We start from the raw sequence: 26,777 nt of genomic DNA on the forward strand, positions 1-26,777 counted from the left end.
CTCCTTTATTTTCCTTCTCAGCATATGCCATTGCAACCACTCCCACCATATTTAAAGAATTTCTGGTCCTGAAGCTGTCCTCATATTGCTCAAGGACTGTGTGATTGGTTTCTATGTCTGTGAATGTTAGTGTGGGGGTAAAAGGAACTTTGGAGAGCAGGACAGGTTCCTGTCTCTTGTTGGCATAGGTGCAGATGTAGATTGGAGGCATTATAATCTCTCATTCAGGTACACCCTATAGACCTTGGCTGGTTCAGGAAGGGATACCAATGGTAGATCCTCAGTTCCAAAGACATAGAAGAAATGAATAATGTTGAATTTTCAAGGATTTTTTTTTTTTTTTTTTTTTTTTTTTGTCAGAAGATGAGGGGCTGGCGCTGTGACTCAGTGGGTTAACGCCCTGGGCTGAAGTGCCAGCATCCCATATGGGCGTCGGTTTTAATCCTGGCTGCTCCACTTCTGATCTAGCTCTCTGCTGTGGCCAGGGAAAGGAGTAAAAGATAGCCCAAGTCCTTCGGCCCCTACACCCATGTGGGAGACCCAGAAAAAGCTCCTGGCTCCTGGCTTCAGATCAGCACAGCTCCATTGTGGCCATCTGGGAAGTGAAACAGTGGATGGAGGACCTCTCTCTCTCTCTCTCTACCTCTCTCTGTAACTCTGCCTGTCAAATAAATAAAAATAAATCTTTAAAAAAAAAAGTATATGAGGTGTCTGACAGAAGACCAATGGGTCTCCAGATATACAGAAAGGGGTTCTAAAATTTCTGTAGACAACTGGTCTCATACAAGATGGCCGTGGGATGTAGATGGATATTCAGACCATTTGAGCTGAATTGTATATGAGCTGAATGTAGGTTGCACCTCTGTCACTGTTTACTCATCTTTAAGATGAGTATAGCAATAATATTAGTGAAATGTCCTTATTGTGAGATGTGTGCCGGCTGACTTACACTGTATTGCAATTGCATTTATGGGGTTTCTGGTGTATATCCTTTAAATGAAGTTTCTGGTTTCCTGCACTGTATAGCCTGCCAATAGCTACTCATTTGAGGTTACAGAACTTATACATTGCATAGTTTCTGGGAACATTGAAGTTTGGGTACTGGGGAACAGTCCCATTTCCTTTGGAAGTGAGAAGTTGTTATGGTATTTGAAGAAGAGAGCTCAATAAATAGGAATCTTTTCTAACAGAATACAACCTAATGCTCTCTGAGATAACACCTTAAGACTAAGAGCAGAGACAAGAGTCATTAAAAAGTAAAGATCCTAGTTGCATTGTCCAAGCAGTTATGGATCATACTGACCAGAGTGAACAAGATATACTTGATATTAACTTACCTCATCCATTAGTTTTCAAGGCTTGGTGGTAATAGAAGTTCTGGACCAGCATTCAAAAGAGAGTTGTGAATGGATTAGAAAGACAGTGGTCTTAATGGTGCAGCCTGGGGTGGAGGGATAACCTCTCCTATCTGAGAGTCACCATCTGCATTGCTTCCTACCACATGCCCATTAATTCATTCCACTATCATGATCTCTAGAAATGGAGGTCTGTGAAACCTACTCTGTCATATACTTGGTACCTGGGCTATGCTGCCCCCTGTATTCCTTTTCTCTTTATCTTTTATTTAATAAATATAAATTTTCAAAGTACAGCTTTTGTATTACAGTGGCTTCCCCCCCCATAACTTCCCTCCCACCCACAACCCTCCCATCTCCCACTCCCTCTCCCATTCCATTCACATCAAGATTCATTTTCAATTCTCTTTATGCACAGAAGACCAATTTAGTATATATTAAGTAAAGATTTCAACAGTTTGCACCCACACAGAAACACAAAGTGTAAAGTACTGTTTGAGTACTAGTTATAGCATTAATTCACATTGAACAACACAATAAGGACAGAAATCCTACATGGGGAATAAGTGCACAGTGACTCCTGTTATTGATTTAACAATTGACACTCTTGTTTATGGCCTCAGTAATCACCCTAGGCTCTTGTCATGTGTTGCCAAGGCTATGGAAGCTTTTTGAGTTCACCAACTATAATCTTACTTAGACAAAGTCATAGTCCAAGTGGAAGTTCTCTCCTCCTTTCAGAGAAAGGTACCTCCTTCTTTGATGGCCCATTCTTTCCACTGAGATCTCACAGAGATTTTTCATTTAGTTTTTTTTTTTTTTTTTTTTGGCTGGATTGTCTTGGCTTTCCATCCCTAAAATACTCTTATGGGCTCTTCAGCCAGATCTGAATGCCTTATGGGCTGATTCTGAGGCCAGAGTGCTGTTTAGGACATCTGCCATTCTATGAGTCTGCTGTGTATCCTGCTTCCCATGTTGGATCATTCTCTCCTTTTTAATTCTCAGTTAGTATTAGCAGACACTAGTCTTGCTTATGTGATCCCTTTGACTCTTTATCCTATCATTATGATCAATTCTGAACTGAAACTGATCACTTGGACTAGTGAGATGGCATTGGTACATGCCACCTTGATGGGATTGAATTGGAATCCCCTGGCACGTTTCTAACTCTACCATTTGATGCAAGTCAGATTGAGCATGTCCCAAATTGTTGCTCTCCTCCCTCTCTTATTCCCCCTCTTATATTTAACAGAGGTCACTTTTCAGTTAAATTTAAACACCTAGGAATAATTATGTGTGAATTACAGAGGTCAACCAATAGTATTAAGTAAAACAAAGAACTACTAAAAGGGATAAAGTATTAAGTTGCTCATCAACATTCAGTACAAGGGGTGAGCAAGTCACTGTTTCTCATAGTGTCCATTTCACTTCAACAGGCTTCCTTTTAGGTGGTCGGTTAATTGCCACTGATCAGGGAGAACATATGATATTTGTCTCTTTGGGACTGGCTTATTTCACTCTGCATGATGTTTTCCAGATTCCTCTATCTTGTTGCAAATGACTGGATTTCATTGGTTTTTTTTTTTTTTTTTTTTTTTTTTTTTTTTTTTTTTTTTTTTTTACTGCTTTATAGTATTCTATAGAGTACATGTCCCATAATTTCTTTATCCAGTCTACTGTTGATGGCATTTAGGTTGATTCCATGTCATAGCTATTGAGAATTGAGCTGCAATAAACATTAAGGTTCAGACAGCTTTGTTATGTGCCAATTTAATTTCCTTTGGGTAAATTCCAAGGAGTGGGAGGGCTGGGTTGTATGGTAGGGTTATATTCAGGTTTCTGAGGAGTCTCCAGACTGACTTCCATAGTGGTTTTACCAGTTTGCTTTCCCACCAACAGTGGGTTAGTGTCCTTTTGCCCCACATCCTCACCAGCATCTGTTGTTGGTAGATTTCTGTATGTGAGCCAATCTGAGGTGAGGTGAAACCTCATTGTGGTTTTGATTTGCATTTCCCTGATTGCTAGTGATCCTGAACATTTTTTCATATGTCTGTTGGCCATTTGGATTTCCTCTTTCAAAAAATGTCTCTTGAGGTCCTTGGCCCATCTCTTAAGTGGGTTGTTTGTTTTGTTGTTGTGGATTTTCTTGATTTCTTTGTAGATTCTGGTTATCAACCCTTTATCTGTAGTATAGTTTGCAAATATTTTTCCCATTCTGTTGGTTGCCTCTTCACTTTCCTGACTGTTTCTTTTGAAGTACAGAAACTTCTCAATTTGATGCAATCCCAAATGTTAATTTTGGCTTTGATTGCCTGTGCCTCTGGGGTCTTTTCTAAGAAGTCCTTGTCTATGCTTATATCTTGCATGGTTTCTCCAATGTTCTCTAATAATTTGATGGTGTCAGGTCATAGATTTAAGTCTTTAATCCATGTTGAGTGAATTTTTGTGTAAGGTGTAAAGTAGGGGCCTTGCTTCATGCTTCTGCATGTAGAAGTCCAGTTTTCCTAGCACCATTTATTGAATAGACTGTCCTTACTCCAGGTATTGGTTTTGGATCCTTGATCAAATATAAGTTGGCTGTAGATGTTTGGATTGATTTCCAGCGTTTCTATTCTGTTCCATTGGTCTATCCATCTGTTTCTGTACCAGTACCATGCTGTTTTGATGACTATTGCCCTGTAGTATGTCCTGATATCTGGTATTGTGATGCCTCTGGCTTTGTTTTTGTTGTACAAGATTGCTTTAGCTATTTGAGGTCTTCTATGTCTCCATATGAATTTCAGCATCATTTTTTGCAGATCTGAGAAGAATGTATTCGGTATTTTGATTGATATTGCAATGAATCTATAAATCACTTTTGGAAGAATGGACATTTTGATGATATTGATTCCTCCAATCCATGAGAATGGAAGATTTTTCCATTTTTTGGTATTCTCTGCTATTTCTTGCTTTAAGATTCTGTAATTTTCATCATAGAGATCTTTAACATCCTTGGTTAAGTTTATTCCAAGGTATTTGATTATTTTTGTAGCTATTGTGAAGGGGATTGATCTTAGTAGTTCTTTCTCAGCTGTGGAATTGCCTGTGTATTCAAAGGCTGCTGATTTTTGTGCATTGATTTTATATCGTGCTACTTTGCCAAACTCCTTTATGCGTTCCAATAGTCTCTTAGTAGAGTCCTTTGGATCCCCTAAATAAAGAATCATATTGTCTGCAAGGATGGAAAGTTTGACTTCTTCCTTCCCAATTTGTGTCCCTTACTTTCTTTTTCTTGCCTAATGGCTCTGCCTAAAACTTCCTGAACTATATTGAATAGCAGTGGTGAGAGTGGGCATCCCTGTCTGGTACCTGATCTCAATGGAAATGCTTCCAACTTTTCCCCATTCAATAGGATGTTGGCCATGGATTTTTCATATATTGCTTTGATTGTATTGAGGAATGTTCCTTCCATACCCAGTTTGCTTAGAGTTTTCATCATGAAAGTGTGTTGTATTTTATCAAATGCTTTGTCTGCATCTATTGAGATAATCATGGTTTTTCCTCTGCAGTTTGTTAATGTGGTGTATCACATTGATTGATTTGCAAACATTGAACCATCCCTGCATACCAGGGATAAATCCCACTTAGTCTGGGTGGCTGATCTTTCTGATGTGTTATTGCATTCTACTAGCCAGGATTTTATTGAGGATTTTTGCGTCTGTGTTCATCAGGGATATTGGTCTGTAATTTTCTTTCAGTGATGCATGTTGTTCAATCTCCATGTGTTTGCATATGCTTTCAGGATTCCTGAGTTGCTAATTTCTCACTTCATTCCACTGTGGTCTGAGAAGCTGCATCCTATGCTTTTAATTCTTTTCAATTTGCTGAGACTTGCTTTATGGCCTAGCATGTGGTCAATCCTGGAGCAGGTTCCATGCACTGCTGAGCAGAATGTAAATTCTTTAAGTGTAGGATTGGAAGTTCTGTAGATATCTGTTAGATCCATTTGGGCTATAGTGTTGATTAAATCTGCTGTTTCCTTGTTGATCTTCTGTCTGGTTGAACTTTCTATTTCTGAGAGTGGAGTATGAAGTCCCCCACTACTATTGTATTGGAGTCTATGTCTCCCTTTTGAGTCCCTTAACATATATTTTAAATAAACTAGTGCCCTGTAATTAGGTGCATATACATTTATAATAGTTACATCTTCCTGTTGAATTGATCCCTTAATCATTATATAGTGACCCTCTTTGTCTCAATAGTTTTTGTGTTAAAGTTTATTTTGTCTGATATTAAGATGGCTACACCAGCTCTTTTTTCATTTCTGTTGGCATGGAATATCTTTTTCCAGCCTTTCACTTTCAGTGTGCATGCATCTTTGTTGGAAAGATGTGTTTCTTGTGAGCAGCAAATAGATGGGTTTTGTTCCTTAATGCATTCAGCCAGTCTGTGTCTTTTAACTGGAGAGGTATGGCCATTAACATTCAATGTGACTGTCGATAAGTAGCAACTTTGTCTTGCCATTTTCCCAAAGGTATTTCTAATATATGTTTTGAACTTCATGTGATCTTTTACTGGGAGGTTTTCTTCCTTTACCTTCTTTCATATTGATGGCTGTGTTTCTATGTGTAACACATCTTTAAGCATCTTTTGCAGGGCTGGAGGAGTGGAAACAAATTCTTTCAATTTCTGTTTGCTATGAAAGGTCTCTATTTCACCTTCATTCACAAATGAGAGCTTTGTGGGATATAATATTCTGGGCTGGCAGCTTTTTTCTCTTAGTACCTGGGCTATATCTTGCCATTCCTTCCTAGCCTGTAGGATTCCTGATGAGAAGTCTGCTGTGAGTCTAATTGGAGATCCTCTAAGAGTATTCTGACATTTCTCCCTTGCACATTTTAGAATCTTTTCTTTGTGTTTCACTGTAGTGAGTTTGATTACAACGTGTCGTGGTGAGGATCTCTTTTGGTCATGTTTATTAGGGGCTCTATGAGCTTCCTGTACTGGGATGTCTCTGTGCTTCTCCAAACCTGGGAAGTTTTTTGCTAGTATCTCACTAAAAAGGCCTTCTAATCTTTTCTCTCTCTCCATGCCTTCAGGAACTCCTAGAACCTGAATGTTGGGTTTTTTTTAATAGTATCCTGTAGATTCCCAATAATATTTTTTGGATTTCTAATTTCTTCTTCATTTCTTTGGTTTGACTGTATACTTTCCTGTGCTCTGTCTTCTAATTCCAATATTCTCTCTTCTGCTTCACTGATTCTTTTTTTAAGGCTCTCAAATGCATTTGTCATTTGATCTATTGAATTCTTCATTTCATTTTAATTTCTCTTCACTATCACAATTTGATGTTCTACTAATTGCTTCATTTCATTTTGATTTCTCCTTAAGATTTCATTTTCATGAGAGAGATTTTCTACCCTGCCCAGTAAGGATTTCTGTAGTTCAAGAATTTGTGAGAACTTCCAAGTGTTCTTATCATAAATTTTTTTAGATCTGCTTCTTGCATTTCTTCTATCTCACCACCTTTATAATCTTGAATTGGGGTGTCTTATTCATTTGGGGTATCATAATGTCTTTCTTGTTCTTCTTTCCTCAGTTTCTGCATTTGTTGCTTGGTAGTGTGGATATATTCTTTGGTTTTTTTTTTTTTTTTTTTTTTTTGGATGTGGTGATTTTTCTCGTGATACTATGACTTGATTAAGCGGACTGTCTGCTTTTGATGGATCCTTAGAGGCTTGTGATGGGTGTGGCCAGAGAGCTCTGTTTGGTTCTTCACTGTTAAGGGTGACACACCCAAGTAAGGCATGGTAAATTTTTAATTTTCTCTCTTTCGCTCTCTCTCTCTCTCTCTCTCTCTCTCTCTCTTTTTTTTTTTTTTGATTCAGAAGGGATTAATTCTGCCCAGCTGAGCAGAATTGAAGGCAGTCAGTGTCTGAGCTCTGCCCCCTGTGGGTATTATATTCGTCTGCTCTACCCCAAGGACCACACAAAGGGTCTGTGCAGTCCTCAGTGTAAGCTCAGTTTCCCCTTCAATCTCCCACCAGCTTGCTAAGGTTACCAAGTTTGCGGCATTTCCTGAGAGTACTCACTCTCAGGCACTCCATGAATTCTCTCATACACCTTCAGGTTTTTTTTTTTTTTTTTTTTTTTTTTTTTCCAGTCACAGTTCATAAGCTCCACTTTTCACTAGGTCCTAACCTCCTGTTATTTCTCCCCACCAGAGTCAGGTTTTTCTGCTTATTTGAGGGTGGGTGCAGCCCTGAGGTGGTGCAGCTTTTATGTATGTCCAAAATGGTGCCTGCTCTTTGTCTTGCTTGCCTTTGTATGGTGAGTGGAGAGAATCGTATCCATACGGGTCCCTTTTATTTTATTTTTTATATTATTTTATTTTTTTTTTCTTCTCTCTTCTAGTTAGCCTGTTGGACTTTCCCCCACAGGGCTTCAAACCTCGTTCCCTCTAGGCTCTTACTGCCACTTCCCTACCTGTGTCTTGGGCTACTGAGGCTTTGCCTCACCTCCCTTTCCAGTGCTGCTGTGTGGACTCGGCAGCTGGGGTCCAAATCTGTGGGCACCCATGCCCTCCACATAGATCCACTATGTCCCACTAGTTCCAGAAGAGTTTCCTCTGCAGTTTTTTTCCCTAACTCTTCCCTGAAACTACAGTATCTCCACTTTTATTAAACTATCTTTTCCCAGACTATCAGTGTGCTCCCTTCCTATTCCACCATCTTGGAGGACTCCTGCCCCCTGTATTCTAATAGTCCTTCCTGGTAGCTCAAGGAAGTTTTGCCAGTATCTCTGTAAAAAAGATGAAACAAATTGTTTTTCAGGAGAAAAGTGCTTTTTTTTAAAACTTTTATTTAATGAATATAAATTTCCAAATTACAGCTTATGGGTTACAATGACTCCCCCCAATAACTTCCCTCCCACCCACAACCCTCCCCTTTCCCAATCCCTCTCCCCTTCCATTCACATCAAGATTCATTTTCAATTCTCTTTATATACAGAAGATCAGTTTAGTATATATTTAGTAAAGATTTCAGCAGTTTGCCCCCCCATAGCAACACAAAGTGAAAAAATACTGTTGGAGTACTAGTTATAGCATTAAATAAGAGTGTACAGCACATTAAAGACAGAGATCCTACATGATATTTTTTAAAAATTGATTACTTTTGTATGCAATTTCCAATTTAACACCAGGTTGTTTTTTTTTTTTTCATTTTCAATTATCTTTATATACAGAAGATTGATTCAGTATATGCTAAGTAAAGATTTCATCAGTTTGCACCCACACAGAAACACAAAGTGTAAAAATACTGTTTTAGTACTAGTTACAGCATCACTTCACATTGGACAACACATTAAGGACAGATCCCACATGAGACATAAGTACACAGTGATTCCTGTTGTTGACTTAACAATTTGACACTCTTGTTTATGGTGTCAGTAATCTCCCTAGGCTCTAGTCATGAGTTGCCAAGGCTATGGAAGCCTTTAGGGTTCACCAACTTTGATCTTATTCCGACAGGGTCATAGTCAAAGTGGAAGTTCTCTCCTCCCTTCAGAGAAAAGTACTTCCTTCTTTGATGGCCCCATTCTTTCCACTGGGATCTTACTCACAGAGATCTTTCATTTAGGTCTTCTTCTTCTTTTTTTTTTTTTTGCCAGTGTGTCTTGGCTTTCCATGCCTACAATAATCTCATGGGCTCTTCAGCCAGATCCGAATGTCTTAAGGGCTGATTCTGAGGCCAGAGTTCTGTTTTGGACATCTGCCATTCTATGAGTCTATTGTGTATCCCACTTCCCATGTTGGATTGTTTTTTCCCTTTATGATTCTATCAGTTAGTATTAGCAGACACTTGTTTGTGTAATCCCTTTGACTCTTCGACCTATCAGAGCCATCAATTGTGAACTGAAATTGATCACTTGGACTAGTGAGATAGCATTGGTACATGCCACCTTGATGGGATTGTATTGGAATCCCCTGGCACGTTTCTAACTCCACCATTTGGGGCAAGTCCGATTGAGCAAGTCCCCAATTGTACATCTCCTCCCTCTATTTTTCCCACTGTTATATTTAACAGGGATCACGGAAAGTGCTTTGTGTAGTGTCACATGATTTGTAAATACCTGGCACTGTAACTTCTGTCTAATGTTCTCTATCTTGCCACACTTAATTAAAAAACATTTATTTTTCAGATCCATTTCAGAAATTGTCACCAGTTCAAACAGTACTGCTTTAGAAAACTTTCATGAGCATGTCTTCCCTTTTGCTACTAATGCTATATTTGGAGTGTGTGACTTCAAAAAGCATATCATGAGGCTGGTGCTGTGGCACAGTAGGTTAATGCCCTGGCCTGAAGTGCCCACATCCCATATTGGCATGGGTTCAAGACTCAGCTGCTCCACTTTTGATCCAGCTCTCTGCTATGGCCTGGAAAAGCAGTAGAAGATGGTCCAAGTCCCTGGGTCCCTGCACCCATGTGGGAGACCTGCACGAAGCTCCTGGGTCCTGGCGTTAGTTGGTGCAGCTCTGGCCATTGCTGCCATTTGCAGAGTGAGCCATCGGATGGAAGACCTCTCTCTCTCTCTCTCTCTCTCTCTCTCTACCTCTACCTCTACCTCTACCTCTACCTCTCCTCTCTCTGTGTAACTTTGACTTTCAAATAAATAAATCTTTAAGAAAAACAAAAAGCATATCATAAAAATATTCCCCCTTTCAGTCATTCTTCTTGAACAATATGCAGTATACATGCAGCTGCGGAAAATTACTGTGAACCTTTATGTTGGTTTCTGAGATAGTAAAATTATATTAAATTAGATTTCATGTGATAATAAGCTTCTTAAAATATAAACTCAAAGTACACAATGACCATATATAAGCTGAAATGTGAAAACCAATCTTATGGTCTCCAGATAATTTATTTGTGTGAATCTCAGGACTTTTTTTTTTTTTTTTTTTTTTTTTTTTTTTTTTTTTTTAGTATTAACAGCTTTTCTAAGGTCTAATTGATAGGCAGATTGTGTTTATAGCAGATTTTTTTCTAAGTTTTTAAAAAGTTTATTTGAAAATATTGTATATAGAGGAGAGAACCAGAGAGATCTTCCTTCTGCTTGTTCACATCACAGATGGCCGCATTGAGCAGGGCCGGGACAGAATGAGGCAAGGAACCAAGATCTTCATCTGGGTCTCTCACATTGGTAGCATTTGCCCAAGTATTTGGATCATCTTTTGTTGCTTTTCTCAGGCCATCAGCAGGAAGCTGGATCAAAAGCAGAACAGTCAGAACATGAACCAGTGCTCATATGGGGTGCTTGTTATTGCAGATGGCAGATTTACTTGCTATGTGACAATGCTGGCCCTGTTTTATGGGAACTTCTAAATGAAATTTTGAAGTTGTATGCATTGTAGTTTGCATGTAATTCAACTTTCTGCCATACTTACTGATATATATCAGCATTTGATGTAGGACAAATCAGAAAACACAATGGCTTAACAAATAGCCATTTGATTTGGAGTTCTGACTCTGAGTTATGGGCTGCACTCAGCTGGGCAGTTCCTATGATCAGTCCAGGAGCAGAAATGAGAGTTTAGTCATTTGGGGAACTCATTGAGGCTTCACTTAAGTGTCTGGGGTTTGTGGTGAATCTTGGCTACATATTATCTTTTTTATTTATTTATTTATTTGTTTTTTTGGACAGGCAGAGTTAGTGAGAGAGAGAGACAGAGAGAAATGTCTTCCTTCCAGTGGTTCACCCCCCAAGTGGCCACTATGGCCGGCATTCTGTGCTGATCCAAAGCTAGGAGCCAGGTGCTTCCTCCTGGTCTCCCATGTGGGTGCAGGGCCCAAGCACTTGGGCCATCCTCCATTGCCTTCCCAGGCCACAGCTGAGAGCTGGACTGGAAGGGGAGCAACTGGAACAGAACCAGTGCCCCAACCTGGACTAGAATGCAGAGTGCCAGTGTTGCAGGTGGAGGATTAGCCTAGTGAGCTGTGGCGCCAGCCTACATACTATCTCTTCAATAGGCAGGCCCCAGGGTTTTTCAGAAGATAACTGTCAGAAAAAGAAAATATGAGAAGGCAAATACTTTACAAATTATCTATTTCTGGGGCTGGTTCTGTGGCATAGCAGGTAAAGCCACCACCTACAGTGCCAGCATCTCATATGGGTGTCAGTTCGAGACTCGGCTGCTCCACTTCTGATCTAGCTCTTTGCTATGGCCTGGGAAAACAGTAGAAGATGGTCCAAGTCCTTTGGCCCCTGCTCCCTTGTGGGAGACCTGGAAGAAGCTCCTGGCTCATATCTTTGGATCTACACAGCTCCAGCCATTGCAGCCATGTGGCGAGTGAACCTGCAGTTCAAAGACCTCTCTTTCTCCTTTCCGCTCCCCCCCTCCTCTCTCCTCTCTCTCTCTCTCTCTCTCTCTCTCTCTCTCCCACTCCCCCTCTCTCCTCTCTCCTCTCTCTCTCTTTTTCTCTGCCTCTCCTTTTCTCTTTGTGTAACTCTTTCAAATAAATAAATCTTTTAACAAATTGTATAATTCTATCACATTTACTGGTATGTCATGGGGTAAGTCAAGTGAAATTCAGGGTCTTTTTTTTTTTTTTACATTGTATATATTTATATATATGACCTTTTTTTTTCATTTATTAAACTTTTATTTAATGAATATAAATTTCCAAAGTACAGCTCATGTGTTACAATGGCTTCCCCCTTCCCATAACTTCCCTCCCACCCGCAACCCTCCACTTTCCCGCTCCCTCTTCCCTTCCATTCACATCAAGATTCATTTTCAATTCTCTTTATATACAGAAAATCAGTTTAGTATATATTAGGTAAAAACTTCAATAGTTTTCCCCCATATAGCAACACAAAGTGAGAAAAATAGTGTTGGAGTACTAGTTATAGCTTTAAATAACAGTGTACAGCACATTAAAGACAGAGATCCTACATAATATTTTTTTTAAAAAAATAATTAATTTTCTATGCCATTTCCAATTTAACACCAGGTTGTTTTTTTTCATTTCCAATTATCTTTATATACAGAAGATTGATTCAGTATATAATTAGTAAAGATCTCATCAGTTTGTACCCACACAAAAACACAAAGTGTAAAAATACTGTTTCAGTACTAGTTATAGCATCACTGCACATTGGACAACACATTAAGGACAGATCCCACATGGGATGTAAGTCCACAGTGACTCCTGTTGCTGATTTAACAATTTGACACTCCTGTTCATGGCGTCAGTAATCTCTCTAGGCTCTAGTCATGAGTTGCCAGGGCTATGGAAGCCTTTAGATTTCGCTGACTTTGATCTTGTTCCGATAGGGTCATAGTCAAAGTGGAAGTTCTCTCCTCCCTTCAGAGAAAGGTACCTCCTTTGATGGCCCTGTTCTTTCCACTGGGATCTCACTCGCAGAGATCTTTCATTTAGGTTTTCTTTTTTTTTTTTCTTTTCCATGGTATCTTGGCTTTCCATGCCTACAATACTCTCATGGGCTCTTCAGCCAGATCCAAATGCCTTAAGGGCTGATTCTGAGGCCAGAGTGTTGCTTAGGACATCTGCCATTCTATGAGTGTGCTGTGTATCCGCTTCCCATGTTGGATCGTTTTTTCCCTTTTTGATTTTATCAGTTAGTATTAGCAGACACTTGTCTTGTTTGTGTGATCCCTTTGACTCTTCGACCTATCAGAGCCATCAATTGTGAACTGAAATTGATCACTTGGACTAGTGAGATGGCATTGGTACATGCCACCTTGGTGGGATTGTATTGGAATCCCCTGGCACATTTCTAACTCCGCCATTTGGGGCAAGTCCGATTGCGTATGTCCCCAATTGTACATCTCCTCCCTCTCTTTTTCCACTCTGAAATTTAACAGGGATCACTTTTCAGTTAAAATTTAAACACCTACGAATAATTGTGTGTTATTTACAGAGTTCAACCACTAGTACTAGAACAACAACAACAAGAACAACAAATACTAAAAAGCATTAAGTATTACATTGTACATCTAGAGTTAGGACAAGAGCTGATCAGGTCATTGTTTTTTATAGTGTCCATTTCACTTCAAGAGGTTTCCCCTTTGGTGCTCAGGGAAAACAAATGAAATTTGTCTCTTTGGGACTGGCTTAATTCACTCAGCATGATGTTTTCCAGATTCCTTAATCTTGTTGCAAATGACCGGGTTTCATTGTTTCTTACTGCTGTATAGTATTCTATGGCGTACATGTCCCATAATTTCTGTATCCAGCCAACTGTTGATGGGCATTTGGGTTGGTTCCAGGTCTTAGCTATTGCAAATTGAGCTGCAAGAAACATTAATGTGCAGATGGCTTTTTTCATTAGCCAAATGAATTTCCTTTGGGTAAATTCCAAGGAGTGGGATGGCTGGGTTGTATGGTAGGGTTATGTTCAGATTTCTGAGGAATCTCCAGACTGACTTCCATAGTGGCTTAACCAGTTTGCATTCCCATCACAGTGGGTTAGGGTCCCTTTTTCCCCACATCCTCTCCAGCATCTGTTGTTGGTAGATTTCTGAATGTGAGCCATTTTCACCTGGGTGAGGTGAAACCTCATTGTGGTTTTGATTTGCATTTCTCTGATTGCTAGTGATCTTGAACATTTTTTCATGTGTCTGTTGGCCATTTGGATTTCCTCTTTCAAAAAATATCTCTTGAGGTCCTTGGCCCATCTCTTAAGTGGGTTGTTTGTTTTGTTGTTGTGGATTTTCTTGATTTCTTTGTAGATTCTGGTTATCAACCCTTTATCTGTAGTATAGTTTGCAAATATTTTTTCTCAGGGTCTTTTTTTAAAAGGTTTATTTTTTTTAAAGAGTTACACACAGAGATAGGGAGATGCAGAGAGAGAGAGAGAGAGAGAGAGAGAGAGAGAGAGATCTTCCATCTAATGGTTCACTCCCCAGTTTGCTCCAATGGCAGAGTTGTGCCAATCCAAAGCCAGGATCTAGGAGCTCCCACATGGGTACAGTGGCCAAAGGACTTGGGCCATCTTCTACTGCTTTCCCAGGCCATAGCAGAAAGCTGGATCAGAAGTGGAGCAGCTGGCAATCAAACTAGTGCCTATATAGGATGCTGTTTGCAGGCAGCAGCTTAACCCACTAGGCCACATTGCCAGCCCCAATCCAGGGATTTGTGAAGGGAAAAGGTCTATTTAGAATCATTACTGGTAAAGTGCACTGCATTAAATATACATTATGTGTATTTGTTAACTTTATTTAGTGTAACCTTTAGTAACAACATAATGTTTATCTCTGATAATCATTTATTTGAACACTCTTAACATTTCTTTTTACTTTTACACTATTATTTTAAAAAATCTGTAGATAATGCTTTCGTTAAACCAATGATAACTTCTGTTTAATCTCTGCCACGTAATATAGGTGGGTGCATTTTCCTATGTATTTCCATTTTTACAGGTTTATTTCTCCACAGTAAAGCTGGTGTTTTCTTGGTTAATGTATTTATTGTTATTTATGCATTCTATCATATTCTTTTTTTCCCACTGTTCAGTGCAGAAGGAAAGCACAGGTTTTTTTTTTTTGTTTGTTTGTTTTTTTTTTGTTTTTTTTTTTTTTTAGATTTCATTTATTTATTGAAAGAGTTGCAGAGAGAGAGAGAGAGAGAGAGTCTTCTATCTGCTGGCTCACCCTCCAAATTACTGCAAAGGCTGGAGCTGAGCTGATCCAATGCCAAGACCCAAGGGCTTCTGGGTCTCCCATGAAGGTGTAGGGGCCCAAGGACTTGGACCATGTTCCACTGCTTTCTCAGGACATAGCAGATAGCTAGATTGTACGTTGAGCAGGCAGGACTCAAACCAGCACCCATATGGAATGCTGGCACTGCAGGCAGCAGCTTTACCCATTATGCCACAGCGTTGGCCTCCAGAGTTTTCTTTGAACTCTTGTCATTCACCTTCTCTCCCAGGTATGATTCTGGGTCCTCCACATGTTTCTAAGAGTAAAGAAAATGAATATATCACCTGTAAGTGTTTTTTTTTTTTTTTTTTAATTATCCCCCAGTTTGTCAGTACTTATTTTAGGTGTTTAATGCTAGTTTATTTATTTATTTTCTTTTTAGATTTTTTTTTTAAATTTATTTGAAAGCCAGAGTTACAGAGAGGCAGAGGGAGAGAGAGAGAGAGTCTTTCATCTGCTGGTTCACTCCCCAATTTGCCACAATGGCCAGAGTTGCACTGATCCAGAGCTAGAAGTGAAGAGCTTCTTCTGGGCCTCCCATATGGGTTCAGGGGCCCAAGGACTTAGGCCATCTTCTACTGATTTCCCAGGCCATAGTAGAGAGCTGGATTGGAAGGAAAGCCACTGGGACTTGAACTGGCACCAATATGGGATGCCAGCACTGAAGGCAGTGGCTTTACCTGCTATGCCACAGTGCTGGTCCCAGTATACTAGTTAATTAAAATGGAAAATATGGGGCTGGCTCTGTGGCTCAGTGGGTTAATGCCCTGGTCTAAAGCATTGGCATCCCATATGGGCACCGGTTTGAGACCCTGCTGTTCCACTTCTGCTCCAGCTCTCTACTATGGCCTGGGAAAGCAGTGGAAGATGGCCCAGGTCCTTGGGCCCCTGAACCCATGTGGGAGGCCCAGAAGAAGCTCCTGGTTCCTGGCTTCAGATTGGTGCAGTTCCAGCCATTGCAGCCAATTGGGGACTCAACCAGCAGATGGAAGACCTCTCTCTCTCTCTGCCTCTCCTCTCTCTGTGTAACTCTGACTTTCAAATAAATAAATAAATCTTTAAAAATTTTAAAATAGAAAAATAAACATGAAATTTGTTCTCATGGTATATACAGAAATGAATAATGAATTTGGCACAATTATGAATCATTACTGTCATCTATCATAATGCAGTTTGGTCTCTTGTCTTTCTGTTGCTATAGCAAAATATATATTTGTTACATGAATTGAGTTGAAACTAAGCACAATATGCTACATTTTTGGGGTCATGTTGTCTGAAACAGTCTAAATGTAGATGATGTACTGAGCAGTGTTTTAGTGCTACCTATGAAGTAAACACTTAGCATTCCGCAAGTGGAAGAGTTACCTAGTGCTAAAACACAAATCAGTTAAGTTTGTTTTTGAATTGTTAGAGTAATGGAGTCCTTAATACCTTTGAGAAGCTGAATTGGATTCTGGAATAGAATAAGGAATGTGTGAAGAATCTACTGGAGGCTTATTTATTTATTTATTTATTTGGCAGGCAGAGTGGATAGTGAGAGAGAGAGAGACAGAGAGAAAGGTCTTCCTTTGCTGTTGGTTCACCCTTCAATGGCCGCTGCGGCCAGCGCGCTGTGGCCGGTGCAACATGCTGATCCAAAGCCAGGAGCCAGATGCTTCTCCTGGTCTCCCTTGTGGGTGCAGGGCCCAAGGACTTGGGCCATCCTCCACTGCACTCCCGGGCCACAGCAGAGAGCTGGCCTGGAAGAGGGGCAACTGGGACAGAATCCAGTGCCCCGACCGAGACTATAACCCGGTGTGCTGGCACCGCTAGGTGGAGGATTAGCCTGTTTAGCCACAGTGCCGGTCTGCAATACTGACTCTTGAATGGGCAATGTTAAGGAGAAGTATGTAGAAGCATTGAGAATAAAAGGCAAGAAATCATCAGTGAAACTGCAATGGGAATGAACAGAAAATAATTTCCAGGAAAACACCATGCATATCATTTCCAATATGTCAGAGAAAAAAATATATTAAAAGACAGGGCAGACATTTAGCTTAGTGTTTATGATGCCACCTCAGAGTGTCTATGTTTGATTTCCAATGCCGGCTCTAGTTTTTAGCTCCCAGATAATGCAGACCTGGGGAAGCAATGGTGATGTCACTAATGAAGGAGGCCTAGATTCCATTCCTCAATCCTGGCTTCAGTCCTGCCCCACCTCTGTTTGGTGTGGTTATCTAGGAAGTGAATTAATGTGTCAAAGCTCTCTATCTCTCAGTACATCAACATTTTGCTCTATCAAGCTAATAAATATTTTTAAGTAAGAGAGAAAATACAGGTAAGACAAAGAATACAAATTAGCTTTTGCCCTTGTCTATGATTATTCTACTGATAAACAATTGAAATAACTGCCCAAAACATTGAAATGATAAACATTTGAAATAACATTATACATAATTAAAGTGAAAGCAATGGAATTATTTGCCCAAAAAGAGAACCTGGGAATGTCTGCAGTATAATCTGCATTTGTGACTCACTGAGAAAAATGCTTAGAGATTTGTTTAAGAACCTGCAATAGTCACCAGAATTGTAATCCAGCAGGCTAAGCCTCCACTATCAATGCTGACATCCCATGTAAACAAAGGATTTGAGTCCTTGCTGCTCCACTTCCAATCTAGTTCCCTGCTAATCTGATTGAAAGAGCAGTGAAAATGACTTGAGTATTTGGACCCTTCCATCAATATGGGAGACCCATGGAGTCCCAGGCTCCTGGCTTTGACCTGGCCCAGTCCCAGCCATTGTGGTCATTTGGGAAATGAACAGTAGATAGAAGATATACCCTTTTGTCTCCCTGTCTCTCCCAATCTCTGTAAGTCTGCCTTTCAAATAAATAATCTTAAAAAATAGGCCAGCGCCTCCACCTTGCGGTGTAGTCAGTATTGCCCCTCTTTTAGCCTGCTGTGCAATTCCCCTTGACAGATGTGGCCTTTGTGATTTGAACCTCCTGTTTCCCTCCAGCTTGGGCATTTCTCACAGCCAGTAGATAATGGGTTTGACTCTGTTGAATGCTCTGTGTGGCTTTCTAAACACTCAACAAGTCTAATGTAAAACCATATCCTTCCTTTTTCCTTCATATTCATACACAACTGTCAGTGTTTGTTTTGTGACAGAGTTAACATGTTGACTGGAAGTGTAATGTTACAGGTGATGATAGCATTTGAAGACCTGGCTGTGTACTTTACCTGGGAGGAATGGCAGAACATGAACAATGCTCAGAAAATCCTGTACAGAGATGTGATGCTGGAGACCTACAGCAGCCTCTTCTCCTTGGGTGAGTGACACCCATCACATTCCCAGTGATAACATTTTCTTGCTGTTTGACAAGCAAGGGAACACTTTATAATGTTTAATATTGGACAGGATTAGAATTTGAGTCCATGAATAATCTGAATATCTACCATCTAACAAAAGATTCAAATTGGAACATTTGTTGCATAGCTCCTTAACCAAGCTGTAGTCCTTCAAATAACCCAGGATAGTGATTTTAGAAAGTCTTACTTTGTTTCCATTAATAGGGCACTGCATTACCAAACCTGACTTAATCTTCCAGTTGGAGCAAGGAGAAGAGCCATGGATGGTGGACAAATGCTTGAATCAGAGCCTTTCAGGTCAGTCTGCACATAAGAGACAGGGAGGCCAAAGCAGAAAGTGTGCATATGTTGACTAGTAGTCTTTCCATGAAATTTTCTCAAGCCTTACTCCTGCTGACAGCTGGTTTTGTGGATCAGACACAGGCATTTAGAGATACCAGTATCTTTTCTAAATTTTATTCTTAGTGAAGATGTTCTTTGATTAAAAAAAAAAAAAAATCCAGTCATTTCCTGATGTTACTAAGGCTTTTATTTAGGTTTGATACATTCCCTAAATTCTAACTTGTCCTTATCTATACTTTTATACCTTTTCCTTCATGCACTTATTAGTTCCTTCAGTGCTTGTTAGTTAGGCAACATACAGAAACTTATTTTTTTAATCTTAATGTTTCTGGTCTTTTTTTCTTTTTTTGACAGTCAGAGTGGACAGTGAGAGAGAGAGACAGAGAGAAAGGTCTTCCTTTACCATTGGTTCACCTCCAATGGCCACAGCACACTGTGGCTGGCATACCATGCTGATCTGAAGCCAGGAGCCTTCTCCTGGTCTCCCATGTGGGTGTAGGGCCCAAGGACTTGGGCTATCCTCCACTGTACTCCCGGACCACAGCAGAGAGCTGGCCTGGAAGAGGGGCAACCGGGACAGAATCCGGTGCCCCAACTGGGACTAGAACCAGGTGTGCCAGTGTCACAGGCAGAGGGTTAGCCTATTGAGCCACGGTGCTGCCCTGTTTCTGTTCTTTTTTTTTTTTTTTTTTTTAAGATTTATTTATTTATTTCAAAGTCAGAGAGAGAGAAGAAGGAGAGACAGAGAGAGAGAGGTCTTCCAGCCACTGGTTCACTTCCCAATTGGCTGTCATGGCTGGAGCTGTACTGATCTGAAGCCAGGAGCCAGGAGCTTCTTCCAGGTCTCCCACATGGGTACAGGGGTCCAAGGACTTGGGCCATCTTCTACTGCTTTCCCAGGCCATAGCAGGGTGCTGGATCAGAAGTGGAGCAGCTAGGACTAAACTGGTGCCCATAAGTGATGTTGACACTGCAGGTGGTGGCTTTACCTGCTTTACCACAACGCCAGCCCCCGGAAACTTATTTCTAACTCGTTGCTCAGATTGAGTTCCCTCTCATGATTTTGCCCAGGCATAGAACTTGCTCAGTACTGAATCAATAAGTGTGAACTCTCTTTTTTAGTTTCTTTTTTTTTCCCTCTGTGCCTCTCAAATAAATAAGAAAATTATAGTCTGTTGGAAACATTTGAGGAGTGAGCCTATAGTTGGCAAACCTCTGTTTCAGTCTGTCTTTATCTTTCATTCTGTCTCTCTGACTCTCAAGTAAGCAAATAAGTAAATGCTAAAAGATGGTCATGTGGCCGGTGCTGTGGTGCAGTGAATTAAAACCCTAGGCTGAAGAACCAGCATCCCATATGGGCACCAGTTCGAGACACAGTTGCTCCACTTCTAAACCAGCTCTCGGCTATGGCCTGGGAAAGCAGTAGAAGATGGTCTAAGTCCTTGCACCCCTGCACCTGAGGGAGACCCAGAAGAAGTTCCTGGCTCCTGGCTTCAGATCAGCACAGTTCTGGCCTCTGTGGCCAATTGAGGACTGAACCATTGGATGGAAGAGCTTACTCTCTCTTTGCCTCTCCTCTCTCTTGTAACTCTGACTTTCAATTAAATAAATAAATCTTTAAAAAAAAAAAAAAAAAAAAAGATGGTCATGAGTAAGCCTCTGTGTTGTGACATCATAAATTATGAAGCTAGGAATGACACTGTGGTGCAGTGTGTTAAAGCTCCAGCCTGCAGCACTAGCATTGCATATGGGTGCCATTTCAAGTCCCAGCTGGTCCTCTTCTAATCCAGCTCTCTGCTAATGTACCCGAGAAAAGAGAAGAGGTTGGCCCAAGTCCTTGGCCCCCTGTACCCATGTGGGAGACAGGAAAGACACTCCTGGCTCCTAGCTTCATCTTGGCCCAGCATTGGTTTGTTGTGCCCATATGGGGAGTGAACCAGCATATGGAAGGCTTCTCTCTGTCTATCTCTTTCTATAATTCTAGCTTTCAAGTAAATAAAGTAAATCTTTGAAAGAAAAGAAATCATAAACTAAGCATGAACTTATATAAAACATGAAAATAAGTGATCCTAGACTCACCAAGAAAGTAATGAGCTTTTGAGACCCAAGCTCAAGTAGCCTCCTGGGTTTATGTTGAGTGGCTTAGATTTTGTTAAGGGTGGAGTTTGAAGTATGATTTCTCTCTTATTTTTCAGTATCATTGAAAAATATGCAAATAAAAAGATAAGAAAAGCATAGGAAATGAAGCTTTCAGTGAAAATAGGAGGCAACTGATTAAAAGCATCTAGAAATTCAAATTATCACACAGGAATGTTTACAGAAAGAATCGAGAGGAGGTAACCAGCACTGATGATTTCAGAATGAGCTAGAAAACACTTTTCAAAGAAGATGAGCACATCCCAGTTTGCAGAAACAAATTCTTCAAACTGATTGGGAGTGTTTAACTAAAGTGGTATATTGGGACTTTTCTCTACCTGTTGTATTTCTGAGAGGCTGAAGGTATTGGGTGTCCTTAGGAATTTGGGGAAGCTGGCATAGAGTAGAGACAAGGTAGTTTTTCATTTGAAAAAATCCCACAAATGATGTTTACCTAGGAAGACTGAACATGAGACAATCTTAGATCCAAATCATACTCCTTAAATGTTGTCCTGCTTAAAGTACAGGCACATTTCACTCTTCTCCACCTGCAAGTAAATGATCAGTAAAACTTTTTCATGTTTATGGTTGAAATATCGGAGAATCAAAAAGCACACAATTTTTATAAAAATAAACTGGAGAAAAAGGACAGGGGAAAAATGGTTGCTAGGTAGTGGGTGAATATTTTTATTAAATATTTGTCCATTCTTTAAAATATTTTATAATTATTTCATCTTTGTGAAAGGCAGAGTGATAGTGAGAGAAGAAAGAGAGAGAAAGAGGCCCTCTATTAGCTCACTTCCCAGATGTCTGCAACACTTAAGTCTAACTAGTCTGAAACCAGAGCTCTAGAATTCCTCTAGTCTTCCCTGGTGTCTCACAGGTTCCCAGGCACATGAAACATTATCTGCTTCCTTCCAGTTTACATAGGCAGAGATCTGTACTGAAAGCAGAGTAGCCAGGGCAGGCATCCCACTCATCATAGCACAAATGTCATTCTACCATCCTTGACAAATTCCCATAGTAAAAAGGATCAGGTTTGAACATTGGGAAACCTCATGGTATATTAATGTATTAAGGAGAAAAACCATATAATGGTCACAAATAAGTACCTCATACTGATTCTGTGAAAATCTTATGCCACTTGGATAACAAGTAACTCCATTCTCTTTACATGAGTATGCCAGGAGAAACAGTAACATGTGATTCAGTGACATGATTGCTTTTTTCTCATTTCAGTGGTCATGAAAATGGATGACCTGATTAAGATCAACCTGGAAAGTCAGGACAAAAATCTGAATCAGGATTTTATGAAAAATAACAAGACATCAGCTCACAAGAGAGTTGAATTAAGAAAAACCCTTAGTTTAAATTCAAGCCATATTCCAACAATGATTATTAAAAAGGGAATCTATTCAGGATTGAAGCCTGAGGAATGCAATAAATGTCACACTGTGTATCCCCACAGTGGGCCTGATCAACTACAGGCTGGAGAGAAATTTGATAACACTAAGATACCTGGAAAATCTCTCCAGTTCTGTGAGCCTCTTAGTCAGTATGACAATATTCACATCATGAAGCAGCCATTTGGACCCACTGGACAAGCAAAAGTCTTCACAAGAAAGATGTTCTGTAAATCTGAGAGGGTTCATATGGCAGAAAACTGTAATAAATCAACTGTCACTTTTGGAAAAGCAACTCAAATAGAAAAAGCTATCCATGAAAATTCTAGCCTCAATATGCATCAACAAACTCACACAAGAAAGAAATTTTATAAGTACATTAAGTATGTTGAACCTGTCATTCACCAGTCACATCTTGCAATAAATCACAGACTAAATACAAGGGAAAAACTTTACACATGTAACCCTTGTGGAAAATCACTCAGTATTAATTCACCTTATGAATGTAATGACTGTGGAAAAGACTTTGGACAAAAGTCAGTCCTCAGGAAATGTCAACAAATTCACACAGGAGAGAAATCACATGAATGTAGTGATTGTGGAAAAGCCTTTACACAAAAGTCATACCTCATAAACCATCAGCGAATTCACACAGGGGAGAAACTTTATAAATGCCTTCATTGTGGAAGAGGCTTTCTGTGGAAGTCAGCCCTCATCAGACACCAGAGAATTCACACAGGGGAGAAACCTCATGAATGTAATGACTGTGGAAAAGCCTTTGGACAAAAGTCAGACCTCATCATACACCAGCGAATTCACACAGGGGAGAAACCTCATGAATGTAATGACTGTGGAAAAGCCTTTGGATGCAAGTCAGACCTCATGAAACATCAGCGAATTCACACAGGGGAGAAACCTCATCAATGTAATGACTGTGGAAAAGCCTTTGGATGCAAGTCACACCTCATCATACACCAGCGAATTCACACAGGGGAGAAACCTCATGAATGTAATGACTGTGGAAAAGCCTTTGGACGCAAGTCAGGCCTCATCATACACCAGCGAATTCACACAGGACAGAAACCTCATCAATGTAATGACTGTGGAAAAGCCTTTGGACAAAAGTCAGGCCTCATCATACACCAGCGAATTCACACAGGGGAGAAACCTCATGAATGTAATGACTGTGGAAAAGCCTTTGGATGCAAGTCAGACCTCATGAAACATCAGCGAATTCACACAGGGGAGAAACCTCATAAATGTAATGACTGTGGAAAAGCCTTTGGACGAAAGTCACACCTCATAAACCATCAGCGAATTCACACAGGGGAGAAACCTCATAAATGTAATGACTGTGGAAAAGCCTTTGGACAAAAGTCATGCCTCATATTACACCAGAGAATTCACACAGGGCAGAAACCTCATGAATGTAATGACTGTGGAAAAGCCTTTGGATGCAAGTCACAACTCATCATACACCAGCGAATTCACACAGGGCAGAAACCTCATGAATGTAATGACTGTGGAAAAGCCTTTGGATGCAAGTCACAACTCATCATACACCAGCGAATTCACACAGGGGAGAAACCTCATGAATGTAATGACTGTGGAAAAGCATTTGGACAGAAGTCACACCTCACCATACACCAGCGAATTCACACAGGGGAGAAACCTCATGAATGTAATGACTGTGGAAAAGCCTTTGGATGCAAGTCACACCTCATCATACACCAGCGAATTCACACAGGACAGAAACCTCATAAATGTAATGACTGTGGAAAAGCCTTTGGACAAAAGTCAGGCCTCATCATACACCAGCGAATTCACACAGGGGAGAAACCTCATGAATGTAATGACTGTGGAAAAGCCTTTGGATGCAAGTCAGACCTCATGAAACATCAGCGAATTCACACAGGGGAGAAACCTCATGAATGTAATGACTGTGGAAAAGCCTTTGGACGAAAGTCACACCTCATAAACCATCAGCGAATTCACACAGGGGAGAAACCTCATAAACGTGATGACTGTGGAAAAGCCTTTGGACGCAAGTCACACCTCATGAAACATCAGCGAATTCACACAGGGGAGAAACCTCATGAATGTGATGACTGTGGAAAAGCCTTTGGATACAAGTCAGCCCTCCTCATACATCAGCAAATTCACACAGGGGAGAAACCTCATGAATGTAATGACTGTGGAAAAGCCTTTGGACAAAAGTCAGACCTCATCATACACCAGAGAATTCACACAGGGCAGAAACCTCATGAATGTAATGACTGTGGAAAAGCCTTTGGACAAAAGTCAGGCCTCATCATACACCAGTGAATTCACACAGGGGAGAAACCTCATGAATGTAATGACTGTGGAAAAGCCTTTGGACGCAAGTCAGACCTCACCATACACCAGAGAATTCACACAGGGGAGAAACCTCATCAATGTAATGACTGTGGAAAAGCCTTTGGCCACAAGTCAAACCTCATCAGACACCAGCAAATTCACACAGGACAGAAACCTCATAAATGTAATGACTGTGGAAAAGCCTTTGGACAAAAGTCAGACCTCATCATACACCAGAGAATTCACACAGGGGAGAAACCTCATCAATGTAATGACTGTGGAAAAGCCTTTGGATGCAAGTCACACCTCATGAAACATCAGCGAATTCACACAGGGGAGAAACCTCATGAATGTAATGACTGTGGAAAAGCCTTTGGACGAAAGTCAGGCCTCATCGTACACCAGCAAATTCACAAAAGGGAGAAACCTCATGAATGTAATGGCGATGGAAAGGCCTTTGTATGAAAGTCACACCTCATATCACACTGGAGAATTCACACAGGGGAGAAAACCCATGAAAGTAATGACCAAGGGAAAGCCTCTGGATAAAAGTCAATCCTTTAGAAACATCAGAGAATTCACACAGGGAGGAAACCTCATGAATGTAATGACTTTGGAAAAGCCTTTTGACAAAAGACAAAACTCATATCACAGCAGAGAATTCACACAGGGTAGAAAACTCATGATTGTAATAACTGTGGAAAGCATTTAGCCGTAAGTCAACCTTCATCATGCATCAGGGAATTCACACAGGGCAGAAACCTTATGAATATAATGACTGGAAAAGCCTTTGGACAAAAGTCAAACCTCATAATGCACCAGAGAATGCACACAGTGTTGAAACTTCATGAATGTAATGACTGTGGAAAAACTTGATTTTAACTTCCAACTCCAAATGAATCAGAGGATTCACACAGGGAAATAACCTTATAAATGTAATGACTGTGTAAAAGCCTTTTTCTATAAGTTATATCAAAACAGAATTCACACAGGGCAGAAACCGTATCAATCTAATGAGTGTGGAAAAGCCTTTATAAATCATATGTTGTAAATCATAGCTCATATCACACCAGAGAATTCACATCGGAGAGAAACTTCATGAATGCAATGACTGTAGAAAAGCCCTTGGCAATAAGTCACATCTCAGAATGCATTAGAAAATTCACATGAAAAGAAACCTTTTGGACATAATGACTTGGAAAGCTTTTTCCCATAGTTCAGCCCTCATTGCACATCATCTAATTCATATGTGGGAAAACACTTTGTATATAATGCATATGGAAAAGCCTTTATCCATAAGTAACACCCCATAAAACATCAGAATTCACATGGGGGAGAAACCATATGAATGGAATGAGTGTTGGAAAACTATGCCAATATCACACAATATAACATCGAGAATTTATTACATGGTGGAAATCTTGTAATAAATGTGGGAAAGCCTTTTGTCAGAAGGAATACCTCATAACACATATAGTTCAAACAAGGGATAGAACTTAAGAATATAATGAATGTGAAGGACTTTTTCCAAAATCAACATAACCATGTGACAGAGCCATTTGCTGGAAATTACATCCCATACAATAGGTACTCCCATAAGGAAGAAAGGTTGGGACCAGCGCTGTGGCACAGTAAGTTAAAGCCCTGGCCTGAAATGCTGGCATACCATGTGGGCACTGGTTCTAGTCCCGGTTGCTCCTCTTGTGATCCAGCTCTCTGCTATAGCCTGGGAAAGCAGTAGAAGATGGCCCTGCACCCATGTGGGAGATGCAGAAGAAGCTCCTGACTCCTGGCTTTGGATTGTGGCAGCTCCAGCCATTGCATCCATCCAGAGTTAGGAGTTAGGAGTCTCCACTTGGCTGCTTGCCTGATGCAGACACAAGCTGGCACAGATGTTATGTATGTCCAAAATGGCTCCTGCTCTATCAGCTTGCATGTCTTTGTGAGGTGATTGGAGAGAGAAAGAAACATGTCTGTACTGTCCCTTTTTTTTTCTCTCTCCTCTAGTTTGGCTGGCACACTTTCCCTTGGATACTTAAGCCTCATTTCCTCTAGTTTCCTGCCACATTTTTGCCGGTGGCTCAGGCTACTGTGGTCTTGTCTCACCTCACTTTCCAGTTCTGGTGCATAGGCTCTCAGCTGTTGGAGT

General features: G+C 40.4%; 1 protein-coding gene across 1 annotated transcript in view; it reads left to right on the forward strand.

The window, feature by feature from the left end:
- The window catches only part of LOC133755312 (zinc finger protein 271-like), a 49,075-nt gene extending 23,042 nt beyond the window's left edge, over window positions 1–26,033 (forward strand). The window contains exons 2-4 of the mRNA XM_062185460.1: window positions 18,244–18,370; window positions 18,615–18,707; window positions 22,128–26,033. Of these exons, the coding sequence (XP_062041444.1) occupies window positions 18,244–18,370; window positions 18,615–18,707; window positions 22,128–24,616 (2,709 nt within the window). The 3' untranslated portion in view covers window positions 24,617–26,033. The remainder of the gene's footprint in view (window positions 1–18,243; window positions 18,371–18,614; window positions 18,708–22,127) is intronic.
- Window positions 26,034–26,777: the final 744 nt, after the last annotated feature.

The sequence above is a fragment of the Lepus europaeus genome, unplaced genomic scaffold (genome assembly GCF_033115175.1).
Source record: "Lepus europaeus isolate LE1 unplaced genomic scaffold, mLepTim1.pri SCAFFOLD_3_1, whole genome shotgun sequence".
Classification (NCBI taxonomy): Eukaryota; Metazoa; Chordata; class Mammalia; order Lagomorpha; family Leporidae; genus Lepus; species Lepus europaeus.